Source organism: Chelonoidis abingdonii, chromosome 5 (genome assembly GCF_003597395.2).
Source record: "Chelonoidis abingdonii isolate Lonesome George chromosome 5, CheloAbing_2.0, whole genome shotgun sequence".
Lineage (NCBI taxonomy): Eukaryota > Metazoa > Chordata > Testudines > Testudinidae > Chelonoidis > Chelonoidis abingdonii.
The window spans coordinates 83,015,727-83,028,478 of NC_133773.1; the positions used below are offsets into that span (position 1 = coordinate 83,015,727).

Sequence of the window (12,752 nt, forward strand, 5' to 3'; positions counted from 1 at the left end):
AGATGATCTGGTGGTCCCTTCTGACCTTGAACTCTTATGACCTTGACTAGGGAAACATTCTTAAAGTAGCTGGGGCTAGAGGAAGGGGAATCAGCCACAGGGGCTCACTAATCCAGGGCAGTGTTTCATTGAGAAGAAGAATTTGATTTGCATTAAGAGAATATCACTATGTAGGGAAGGTCAGTCTTTTAGCTGCCCAGTTAAGGTGAAATTCAGTTCTATGAATTATTTGTATTGCATGAGCATCTGCAAATCCCAACTGAAACTCATATGCCATTGCACTGGTACTCTACAAGCCCTGCAGTGCTTATCACAATCTAAGGCCCCCATTCTGAAACACACCTGCTTAACTTTACAAGAACAAGTAGTCCCACTGATTTCAGTGTGTAAGCGTTTTCAGATCGGAGTCTAAATAGACAAGTCACACAAGGGATGGGCAAAAGTATTATCCACATTTTATGGATGTAAAAAAGGAGACAGTAAGGCACAGAGAAATTAGTTAAGAATCAGGTACTGAGTGCACAAATTGTTCTGCTGTTTCACATTTGGTTTGGGTCATGCACTTGAATTTCCCAGGGCACATGCTCCCTAGAGCCTCCCTCACTCTTCCCTAAGTGACCCTACTTAGCCCAGTTATGTTCCTGTCTCATGCAGGGTCATCTGTCCTTAAGGGTACAGTGAGGACACTAGCAGGAAAAGTTTTCTCTTCTCTTCAGGAAATCTAGGATCAGGGATAACATGTTAGCATTTGAAACTATGTCAGACTTTTAGGACTTTAAGCAACGTGTTAAGTCTTAAGACACTTTTTGTCCTCCACATAAAAGGCTCTAATCCAAATTCTGCAACTCAAGTCACTGAGGGTCACTATTATATTTATATCAGTTTCTTTATCCTATCTTACAAAATATCCATAGAACCCAATTAACCAGGCTGCACCGTTGGTGTGCATGAGTACGTATCATGTCTCTGTAAATCAGATGCACTGTGTATGTGTGTTTCAATACAGACAATAACAGCCCTTAAAATACATGTGCTGGTTTATGATAAGCTTTAACCAGACTCCCAAATTTCCCTTGATCTGGCCGTTATTCTCCGTGGGCAGCACTGGATGTGAACGCAAATGGTTAACACCCTCCGAAGTATTTTTGCAGCCCCCCGTCCCATCCTGCGTCTCTGCGGTGCTATTAATACAGCGGGCACATGCTCTGACATAGCGTTCTCCAGCAGGGAGCAGATAACTTTAATTTGCCCTTTAAACGTCCCTAGCAGGGGGCACCCGTCCCGCCCCGGCGGCCTCTCTGGGACAGCATGGCGGCTTTGCCCCTGTGCCCTCTGATGACTGGGGGGTTCCCAGCCAATGTGTGTGCCCCGGGGGGACCCTCCTCTTATCGCGAGAAGCAGAGAGGATATAAGTGGGAGAGGCGCTTCTTCGTTTGGAGCGCGGTGCAAGAGGCTGGCTGGGGGCAGCTGGGTGGGGAGGTGCGCGGCAGCATCTGCTTTTGCAAGGGGACTCTTTGGGGTTTGTCTGAGCGAGTTCCAACATGAGTAACCAAGCGATCAGCTTCCTTAAGGACTTCCTGGCTGGCGGAGTCGCTGCCGCTATTTCCAAGACAGCTGTCGCTCCCATAGAACGAGTTAAATTGCTGCTGCAGGTAAGGAGCGGGACGATTTGCTTCAGTCCCCTGGCTATGGACTTTGGTAGAGTAAATGGCCGATTGACTTTGCTTGTCGCTGGCGTGCTTGGCTCTCTTTGCTTTAAAGGCACCATGTAACTCTAAACGCTGCTAGTGAGTGTGAGAGTGGAAATTTAGCAACAGGTTGCCTTTTATCAGTCTCGGGTCGTGATTGTCTAGAGAGTAAATTTAAAGGGCCCCCGGGGGTGGGGGTCACGATGAGGGTCAGTGCACTGGGTGGTAATCTACAAAAGGATGCTGTGTATTGCCCTGGGCGCTTGCAAGGAGTCTTCCTTCCCTGGGGGGTAGGAGTGTGAAGTTTTACTTGGAAGCGGTGCAGGAATTCTCGTGTCCTATGGGCACAAGCTTGAAGTGCCTAAATATGGCAACTGGCTTCGGGAGCGCTGGTTACGCAAGAGCAGCACCGCTTCTTTCCCCTGGCTCTGTTTATAGCCGGGATACACCGGGACGCTGAGCACTGTGCGGGAAATGGCCTCAAATCAGTGCTTAATTTGTGCCAGGGCTTGGAAGTTCATAGCCCCAGCAGCTCTGGGCTTGCCCCCTCCGTTATGAAAGTGTTTAAAAAAAATTTGCTTGAGCTCTGGCACCTCTTTCCTGACAAATTGAGCTTCAATGGTCAATATCGTTTTTTCAGGGGCTTGTTGGCCGGACGATAAGACTGGGGACCCAAACATGCTAAGAGTGCACTTACTATCTGACATGCTAAGTAAAATGGAAATGTGAAACTCTAAAGCAAGGCTGTACACTTGTATGAGATGAACACGCTTCTGTGCAATTGGATAAGCTTTCTGGAAGATGTCTTTCTGTTAAAGTTTCAGGATCCTCCTGCAAATGCCCAGCAGGTGTCTCCTCCTGTAGGCAGTTTTCTTTTGACCTAATAATGCAGTGGTCCTAAAGAAACTGGGTTAAGCTTGCATAAAATGGGTACAGGTTATTATGTTGAATGGTAAGGTTATAAAAAAAGGCTCCATGTAATCTTCCAGAGTAAATGAAAGATGATAGATCTGGCAGTGAGAAGCAGAATTTTCTAAGAACATAAGAATGGCCATACTGGATCAGACCAATGGTCCAGTTAGCCCAGTATCCTGTCTTCCTACAGTGGCTGATGACAGATGTCTGAGAAGGAATAAACAGAACAGGGACATTGAGTGATCTATCCCCTATAGTCTAGTCCCAGCTTCTGGCAGTCAGAGGCCTAGGGACACCCAGAGCATGGGGTTAGGTCCCTAAACATCCTGGCTAATAGCCATTGATGGACATATCCTCCATGAACTTAACTAGTTCTATTTTGAACCTAGTTATACTTGTTGTTACTGGGGTGTTGTGAAGGCCAAGAGTTCCACAGGTAGCTGTCTTGTGTGAAGAAGTTCTTAGTTATGCTTTTTTTTTTAAAACCTGCTGCCTAGTCAATTTACTGGGTGACCCCTGGTACTGGTGCTATGCGAAGGGATAAATAACACTTCCTTGTTTGCTTTCTCCATGCCATTCATGATTTTATAGACCTCTACCATATCCCCCCTTTGCCAAGCTGAACAGTCTCAGTCTCTTTAATTTCTCCTCATACAGAAGCTGTTCCAGACCCCAAATAATTTTTGTTGCACTTCTCTGTACCTTTTGCAATTCTAATCTTACCTTTTTTTTGAGATGGTCCACCCAGAACTGCATGTGGTATTCAAGGTGTTGGTGTACCATGGGTTTATATAGTGGCATTATGATATTTGCTGTCTTATTTTATTCCCTGTTTCTTCACTTTGACAAATTGGGGTTTGTTTGATACATTGTCTAAAGTAACTGTTACAATATCGTCTCTGTGCCTTTTCTCTCTTAACAGGTCCAGCATGCCAGCCAACAGATCACAGCTGAGAAGCAGTACAAGGGGATCATAGACTGTGTGGTGAGGATCCCCAAGGAACAGGGCATCATTTCCTTCTGGAGAGGCAACCTGGCCAATGTCATCCGTTACTTCCCCACCCAGGCCCTCAACTTTGCCTTTAAGGACAAGTACAAGCAGATCTTCTTGGGAGGAGTGGACAGGCACAAGCAGTTTTGGCGCTACTTCGCAGGGAACTTGGCCTCTGGAGGTGCTGCGGGAGCCACCTCCCTCTGCTTCGTTTACCCTCTGGATTTTGCCAGAACCAGGCTGGCTGCCGACGTGGGCAAAGGGCTGAGTGAGAGGCAGTTCACAGGGCTAGGCAACTGCATTGCCAAGATCTTCAAATCTGATGGCCTCAGAGGGCTCTACCAAGGATTCAATGTGTCAGTCCAGGGCATCATTATCTACAGAGCAGCCTATTTTGGGGTCTATGACACAGCCAAGGGTAAGTGGAGGAGGAGGGAGCTGAGATTCCTGAGTGATAATCCAACAAATATAAGGATGGCCTGCTCCAGTGCACCCTGTCTTGGGCGTTGGCTTTCAGGACTTAGTTAAACTGTAGCTTTGTTTAAATTTATATAATGGATTATAAATATTACAGCACAATTTGGCAATTCTGCCCTGTCTGTTTTGATTGATTCCCTCACATCAGGCTCAGAGCAAACTCAGAGCTTCCTAAAACTAAGTTTGTAACTTCACTCTCTTTCCAGCATGGTCATTTCTGTGTGTGTTTTTGTTATTGAATTAGGTTATAAGAAGTTTAAATCCTCATACTGCTATTGTTAAGGTCAAGGTTAAATGGTCTAAAAGTTATCTTGATTGACTTTTAAATGGCTAGACTGAGTGAAGACTGGATGATGCTGAGCAAGATGTGGCCGAAGGAATTGGCTGTGGGGAAAAGTCCCCTCGACTTACCACTGATCAGGCTCTGTGAATGAATGGAGTCTGGGGTAGGAATAATTCTCTCCTTCCTCTCTCCACCCCTGTGTACTGACATTGTTGATTTACTCTTGACAGGTATGATGCCTGATCCCAAGAATGTGCACATTGTAGTGAGTTGGATGATTGCCCAGTCAGTCACCGCTGTAGCGGGGCTGGTATCCTACCCTTTTGACACTGTCCGACGTAGGATGATGATGCAGTCTGGCCGAAAGGGAGGTAAGAACAAGCCTTCACCTGCAGTGGCCTAGCTGCAGAGTATCTCCCCAGCAGGACATGGCTGAAATTTAAGATATTATATAGTCTACAGAAAACCTATGGCCTCTTCTACTAAAATAACATTGGAATAAATTGGTCCTCACTATATTTGATTGGTCTTTCAGATGGTTGTGAAGGACTTTGCTAGAGCTGTGTGTTTTTTGTTGTAAATATTTGTATTAATTAAAAATCCGCTAGGGAGCACACCTCTGATTAATTGAACTGCCTGTATGATTCAAGAGTTTCTCATATGTACCTTCTTGTCTCCACAGCTGATATTATGTACAAGGGCACAATTGATTGTTGGAAGAAGATAGCTAAAGATGAAGGAGCCAAAGCTTTCTTCAAAGGCGCCTGGTCCAATGTGTTGAGAGGCATGGGTGGTGCTTTTGTATTAGTATTGTATGATGAGATCAAGAAATTTGTCTAAAGTAAATAAAACTATTCTCTTCAGTTGTGTAATATACTACTTGTGGTTTAATGGACAACACAATATTTCCTAGGGACATGAAGATGGCTGTCATGGGGCAAATCCAGTTCAGAGAAGGATACATAATTGTTTTAATGGTTGTCCATTGGATCATAGTTAAATTTTTGAATGAAAAGTCCTCTGATACTTATTGGAACCTGTGTATATATTAAATACCTGCACAATATCACTAATATACTTAGTCCTATGACGAGTGCATTGCTTGATGATTTGGTGGCTTACATGCTAGGTATTAAAATAGAGTTCACATTAGATTTTAAAACAAGTCAAGATCAAGTACTTATTTGTATTAAAGTGAATGTCTCTATAGCAACCCAACAGCATAAGTGCATTCAAAACACATGGATGAAGAGCATGCTTCTCCTATGGGGCTGGACTTAAAAATCTGATATTAAAGTGAAAACATGTTTACAGATTAACTTGGATACTATCTGTAAGCACCAGGAAATAGGTTCTCAACCACTGCTGTCTCCCTGAATAAGCCCTCCCTTAAGGTAAATGAGGTCCTAAATTCCTCCAATATTCCAACGAACAGAGTATTTCAGTCTTTCAAAGTTTAAGTGCCATACAAATCTTTACAAAAAGCAAACATTGGTTGTCTGGATTATACTTAATGTTCAACTGAACCAAAACATAAAAAATAAATTAGTATTGTTACTTTTTTCTCCTGTTTCAATACTGCTCCATTTTTTAAATGATCCATGCTTGCAATGTGTTGTGCATGTACAGGATATGTACTCTGTATTTTCATACAAGTACACTTCAGATAGTAATATCCACACATTAATAATGTAAAAGAACTTGTTTTAGATTGAAGCACTGGTATGAGTTTAACCTTAAAACACCTTACTAGTAATGCTGTAGTGACTGTGGAGATAGTGACAATTTAAGTTACTAGTTTCAGTAGCTTATAATTTAGCCTGAAATGCAATTCTCTCAGGATTATTCTCAACTAATTGTAACACTTTTGCAGGGGAGGTGAGATGGAAGTGGTGGTGTAGAAATCTGGCATTCTGAGTTAAGAATCTTAGAATTTGTATGTGTTGAAATGATATATAGATAATACTCAGTGAGAATAAGCTATGTTCTGCATTTGAAAATAACTTATTAATCCTTGCCCAGGCACTTAAGACTGTGTACTCTTTAGATATTCTAGTGATCCAAATGCATGGTCTGATATAGCCACCTAGCAAGATCAGGATTAGGCTTTCCAGCAGAGGGCTTTTTTTAATTGCCAAGTGAGGCAAAAAGACTGGCATACCTGATTTGTACTTTTTCACATCTTAAAATTGGAACACTGAATACAATGTTCAATGCACCTCTTTGTGTGAAATTTAAATGCAAAGAAGTCTACTAGAACTTGCTATGCTACAAAGCTATGCAACATTGATACCTTTTTGTAATAACAGGTAAGTATGAATGTAGTGGATTTTAGGTAGGTTTGTTTGGTACAGAGCTACTTAATCTTGGGAAGCTGGGCATTTCCCTCCTAAATGTAAACTGCAAAGTACAGTAGCTCTGATTGTGTGACCTTGAGTAAGTCACCTTACTCTTATGCCTCCATGAACCCTAATGAGAAATGCTTTTCTTCTACTTTTCAGTCAGATTCACCAACTGTATCTGTACTGAACTGGCCTGTATATTTACTCATCAAAAATTCCCAAACTGTTGGTTAAGGGTTACTCTTTGACATTTAATGTTCAAACTTTTGGCCATTTCGTGGATTTTATGACTGATCACCTACAGGTTTTGGACACTCTGAAGGAGTTAGTAATCATTTAAATTTATAATGAACACAATTTCTGTAGGCAGCTGCTATGATGCTTGCTTGAAAATACTTACCCTACTCTTAAAACTAATACACTCAAGGCTTGGTGTATTCTTAATTGTGCCCTACAAATTCAACAGACTGTGCTATTTTTCAGTAGAGAAATAGCAGATGCTCATTTTTGTTCTACTTTCTAAAGAATCTCCCTGGATTTCAAAACAGTCTTTATCCCTTGATGAGATTTATTCTTAATTAGAACTGTGGGCATTAAAACTCATTTCAGAACTGCACTGCAGCTTTTCAAACTTAACTTTGAGTCTGGTTCCTACAGGCCAATATTGGGGGAAAAACTAGACCTGCACATCACTATTAGCATAACTCTACTGCAGCTTACACCGTGTAGATCCTGGTATCTCATGCTAATCCCCCAGTGGGTGATGCTTAGACCATTACCACTTTTCTCAAATCTTGCCTCTAGACCTAAAAAGCCAGTGGGAGAAACAGAACAGAGGGATATCTGCACCCCATTAAGAGTGAGCCACTCCTGCAGCACCCACTTGATCATCCAAACACCCCTTGACCAACAGTCCCCCTACCCCTCATCTTGTGTCCAGAGCAATGAGGACCTGTACACTCTGGCTGGTGTCAACAAGGGGGCTTCCCTTCATCCTCTGCTCTAGCATTCGCTAATCCCCCCCCTCTGCTGGAGACTGGCTGCAGACTCAGAACCATCTCTGGTTTGGTTACACTGGTCATTTTCAAGTTTTAAACTAGAAATGAGGACATTTTATGCAAAATGAAAGTTGAGGATTGACATTCTCAAATAAGTCTGGAAGCAGAGACCAGGTTTCATGTATTTGCACATTTTAATTTGCCTGATGCTATAGTTTATAAGCAACACTTGTTTCCTAAATGGTCAGATAGGTCTTCAGTTTTCACAGGAGAGTATTAACAGGAAAGACTGAAGATAACTGTCTTGAAAATATTCAGACTTCAAGCAGCATATTTATAATTTTGGAACATGCTGTGAATTCTGCATAGGTACCAAACAAAAAATATTTTTGCTTCTGTTAATAAAGATGCTCCACACTCCTACAGAAAAAGTCTAAAATTATTAGAATACTCATCTTTATGCTATATATAAACAAAATGGTAGTGTAGAGAGAAGCACAAGTCTCAGGCACTTTACCTTAATTCATACTTTGAGAACAAGACAGGAAATGTTTGGCAAGTGGTTTCTCACATTATTAAAAGGAATAGGGAAAGAATCTGCTTTTGAGAGAAAAAACAGCTTTCTTCCACAAGGAAAGCAGGGAAGATTTTCTGAGGAGATAAAGTGAAAGACTATCTAGTAAAGAACACTGAAAATGAGGTGAAAGTTTGAATTGGGACTATTACTATAAATATCCCAAGGCAAAAGGATTTTTAACCAATGATCCAGTACAACAGATGTCTGGGTCATAGCTGAATATTTCAAGTTTAAAAAAAATCCATAACAATCTCAGAAGTCTAAGCAGAACATATGGTTTCCTTCATCAATGAATGAAGGGAAGTTATATGGAGATGTACTACTGAGAAAGTGGCCATCATGAGGAAAAATTCCCTTTAGGATAAAAGGGAATTACATTTAAACTGCCTGACAGACTATTACCCAGGACCTCCCAATAAACCTGGTTTTAAAAACAAAATCATCCATGAGTGAAAGAAAGAATCACAAAGCTCACATTTGATGCATTTTTGCACTCCTGTTTCACTAGCTAAACTGTGATAAAAAGCCAATTTCTCTCAGGTGTCCTTTACAGTTGCTAGATAATAAACTAACATAAAATGCTTTAAGAAGCTTATGCAATGATGAACATACATATAATTCATGTTAAATATTTTACTTCTTACAATTTATGAAAGGAGTGACATACACAAAACTGAAAAATTCCCCATACCAAATTAAATCTAAGCAGCTGAGATGATTAAAACTAAGCCCATTTTGTAGGTTTCTTCAGAAAAAAAAAAAAGAATTGCTATAGGAACACTCAAAAGTGCCTAGTGTAACCTTGATATTGTAGTTTAACTGTCTCTCATTCAAAAACAAAGACTTTAAATGGTGAATAATTTTAATCAGCACAGTTATACAAATAATTACAGCAATACTATTCAAAGAACACATTACAGTAACAATGAAAGAATAATTTCAATTATAGCTTTTTTCCATACTACTGTTTAAAGTTAAAAACTGTTAAAACATTGTCAAGCATATAAAAATTTAATTCACAAAAGTCAGCAGGTTCAGAGGTAAAACTTGTTTAACCAATACAATTCTGTTAAGTTATCAGAGAGGACCAAAGAAACTAGATGATCCTGTGTGTCAAGTGTATCACAATATTAAATATTCAAAAACTTATGCCATTGTGCTAAACACGGAGGGAGAAAATGGATCTGACTTTTGTAGGTCTAGGTCTCGATACTATTTAACAAAGCTTTTTCTTTATGTTTAATAGAAAGACCACCCAGTAGTTCTGCCATAAGGGACGCAAGACAACAAGCAGAAGTGGAGTAGTAACTATGGATAGCAGATCGTAATTCATGCTCTTTATGAAAGAAAATCCTGTGGCCAGTGACCAAAATGCCTGCTGCAGTTTAGATATGGAAATAAACTACATCACATACTGCCTTCAATTACCATTTACATAATAAATGTAAGATTTGTATAGAACTGGAAACCAGTGCTAAGGTTGTTCTGAAACCACTTAAGAGATCTAGTATAAAACATATATTTTTAATAAGTTAAAGATGCAAAACTTCAGATTTATCCTTTTATAGTCTACTTTGTCCTCTTTTCTAATCCTGGTTGACAGTATCTCTCAAAACTTGAATGTTACACTACTAAATTTGTGTCCCACAGCTCCATCTGTTCCCACCAGTGAGCCAGGGCAGAGGTCTGCAAGTAGTGCCATCACTAAAGGTAAAGGCTATTAACCCAGTTTGGGGAATAGTTGAATTTGCTGTTTTTATTGGACCTCACATTTATTCTCCTATCCAACAAACATTTCCACCCAGTACAGCAGATTCTTTTTTCCTCATGTGTAGATCCATAAGTCAGGAAAAGACATCATCTCTGACCCAGAATGAACACCCCTTCTTTATTCAGCTAGAATGCTCTGCAGTAGTTGCAGAACAAGACACTTCCTGCATCCTCAACATTTTAGCTCACTCACACGAAAGGAAGTGCTACTGCTGTGGAACCAGAATGGCTTTGTTGCTGCTACAAGGTAGATTTCCTCCACTATTCTGCACAACAATCAGATGTTTATATACCCTCTTCCTGCATCAATAAGAAAAACAAAACATATAGATCTACTTTTTATCAAAAACATTTCCACAAACTGTAATAAAAAGAAAACACTTTGAGCCATTATTGCATGATCTAGAAGTTCTGAAGATCAAACAAGGATGAAAAGTGAGGACCATTTACAAACTAAGCACATACTTGAAAGTTTATTGCAAATTAAAGATTTAATTAAAAACTTAAACTTTTACATCTTGGAACCAAAGCGCAGCATTTCCATCCCTCACAAGTGTGAACGTCATTTGTGCTTTGCAAATAAAAATAATTTGCTATTTCAGTTTTCACCTCTCTCTTTTATAAATGCATCCTCTCTCAGGAAACACTGATTAAAGTGAAATTGTCCATTTAAAATCAATTTACAAGAAATTACACCACACAGCAGTGCACTTTAATCAGCAAACAACGATGACAATATTCTTGCACAGAGATAATCTACAAAAGCAATAGAAATATAAGTCTGGCGATCAAGTAAGAACTCTGGGCAAAGTACAAACAATTTATAACCAAGCAGCATGAACATTAGTGGGCTTTGGTCTCCGTAACGCCCCACTAGATGCATCAGAAACTGGTCTCTCAGTCCTATGACTGACTGTACTGGACGCACTAGATGCTCTTGACGCTCCTCCTATTAGAGAGTATAAGGAGAACATATATTAACAAATGATCTTGTTATCTTGGATCAGGGGTTGGCAACCTTTCAGAAGTGGTGTGCCAAGTCTTCATTTATTGACTCTAATTTAAGGTTTTGTGTGCCATCAATACATTTTTACATTTGTAGAAGGCCTCTTTCTATAAGTCTATAATATATAACTAAACTATTGTTGTATGCAAAGTAAATAAGGTTTTTAAAATGTTTAAGAAGCTTCATTTAAAATGAAATTAAAATGCAGAGACCCCCGGACCGGTGGCCAGGACCTGGGCAGTGAGAGTGCCACTGAAAATCAGCTCACATGCCGCCTTCAGCACTCGTGCCATAGGTTGCCTACCCCTGTCTTGGATGATTGGATAAGGTAGGAGGCCCTATTGCTTCCTTTCCCCCCATACTATCCCAAAGAACTGTTGTCATGGTTGTTCTAGGGTTTGGGGGCCAATCCAGACCAATGAGGGGATGTGTCACTGCCTGGTCTGTAAACCTGGGTGCCTCAAAATGCTTTGCTGCTGTAGCTCCAAACCTGGGCTGCTCACAGTCAGCCTACTAGCACACATCTGGGTGCTATACAGCCCTAGTTCAGCAGCTCTGACACCAGCAGCCTCTCTACAGCCCCACTCTGGCTTCCACCAGACTTGGTTACAACCAACAAGAATATGACCCCAACGTACTCTCAGTTCCAAGTTTCCCCAAATTGCCCTTGCCTGGACAACTCAAGAGAAATAATAAGGTTTGTTGCTCTTGTAAAGAGACAAAACTACATCATATCTTATAACGTAACTAGGGCCAAGTATACCCCTTCCTTTAAAACACAGCACTATGTTGGTTTATGGTAAAAATGAAATAAATTTATTAACAAAATATACAGAGGATTAAGTGAGTTCAAGTAAAAGGAATGAAGATAGAAAGAGTTACAAGTAAAATAAAACAAACACACTTCTAACAGTCTAAAACTTAATCTGGCTTGAAGAAAGCATGTCTCTCATCAGTCATTCTTTTTCCCACCCATAGCTGACTTTCCCTCAGTCAGAACTTTCCATAAGAGTACAAGGTGCTGGCTTCCCTTGTCGTCTTAGGTAAAAGATTTTTGCCGAAGCAGGTTGCTCACCTATATTCAGTTTCCAGAGACTTCAACTCCTTCTCGGTTGAAGGACCCATCTTTCTCAGATCACAAGAGCTCTGTTCCCTTGTGTTTGTTTAGTGATGGATGCCAAAGATGGCTTCTATCTTTGCTTATATCTTCCAAAATTCAATGACTATTTCAAGAGGCAGGATAACCTCACACGATTCATCCCTTCCTGTGGGCTTCCCATTCCCTTGTATGATTTCAATAAAAATGGACCTTCCACTGTTTCTGATTCCACCATGCTTAATTTACATAAGATAAGTAAATATAACTGACATTTCCTCCTGTCTGGGCAGACTATACTGTTTAATATCAATGAGTACCCATAATTCCTTACATAGTGTTAATACATACCTTTCACAATGCTATTTATCACACGTGTAATTAGTTTTCAAGAAAAGGACCTTGCTCTATACACTTTTTATAATACAGTAATATTGTACGCAATCAGTTAGTTCAATTGCTTATAAAACTTGAGATTCAGCCCCCCTCTCTCTTCATAGCTCAGATAAAAGTTCCTCTTCCCTGCTGGGGGTGCACCTATGCTGTCTCTTCCCCCACTTGTAGCTTTGTTTATTTGGTATGCAAATGTGCCTCCATTGTGTTTGCCTG

General features: G+C 40.4%; 2 protein-coding genes across 4 annotated transcripts in view; one reads left to right on the plus strand and one right to left on the minus strand.

Annotated features, from left to right (window-relative positions):
- Nucleotides 1-1,430: 1,430 nt before the first annotated feature.
- On the plus strand, nt 1,431-5,217 carry SLC25A4 (solute carrier family 25 member 4). Its single transcript, XM_032800396.2, has 4 exons — nt 1,431-1,652; nt 3,526-4,012; nt 4,585-4,725; nt 5,037-5,217. Exons 1-4 carry the CDS (start codon nt 1,542-1,544, stop codon nt 5,192-5,194), a joined length of 897 nt encoding a protein of 298 aa, XP_032656287.1. The 5' UTR covers nt 1,431-1,541; the 3' UTR covers nt 5,195-5,217.
- Nucleotides 5,218-9,115: 3,898 nt separating this feature from the next.
- CFAP97 (cilia and flagella associated protein 97) overlaps nt 9,116-12,752 on the minus strand; it is a 52,408-nt gene continuing 48,771 nt past the window's right edge. For all 3 annotated transcript variants that reach the window (XM_032800346.2, XM_032800345.2, XM_032800347.2), the window contains exon 6: nt 9,116-10,990. In XM_032800346.2, the coding sequence (XP_032656237.1) occupies nt 10,863-10,990 (128 nt within the window). In that variant the 3' untranslated portion in view covers nt 9,116-10,862. The remainder of the gene's footprint in view (nt 10,991-12,752) is intronic.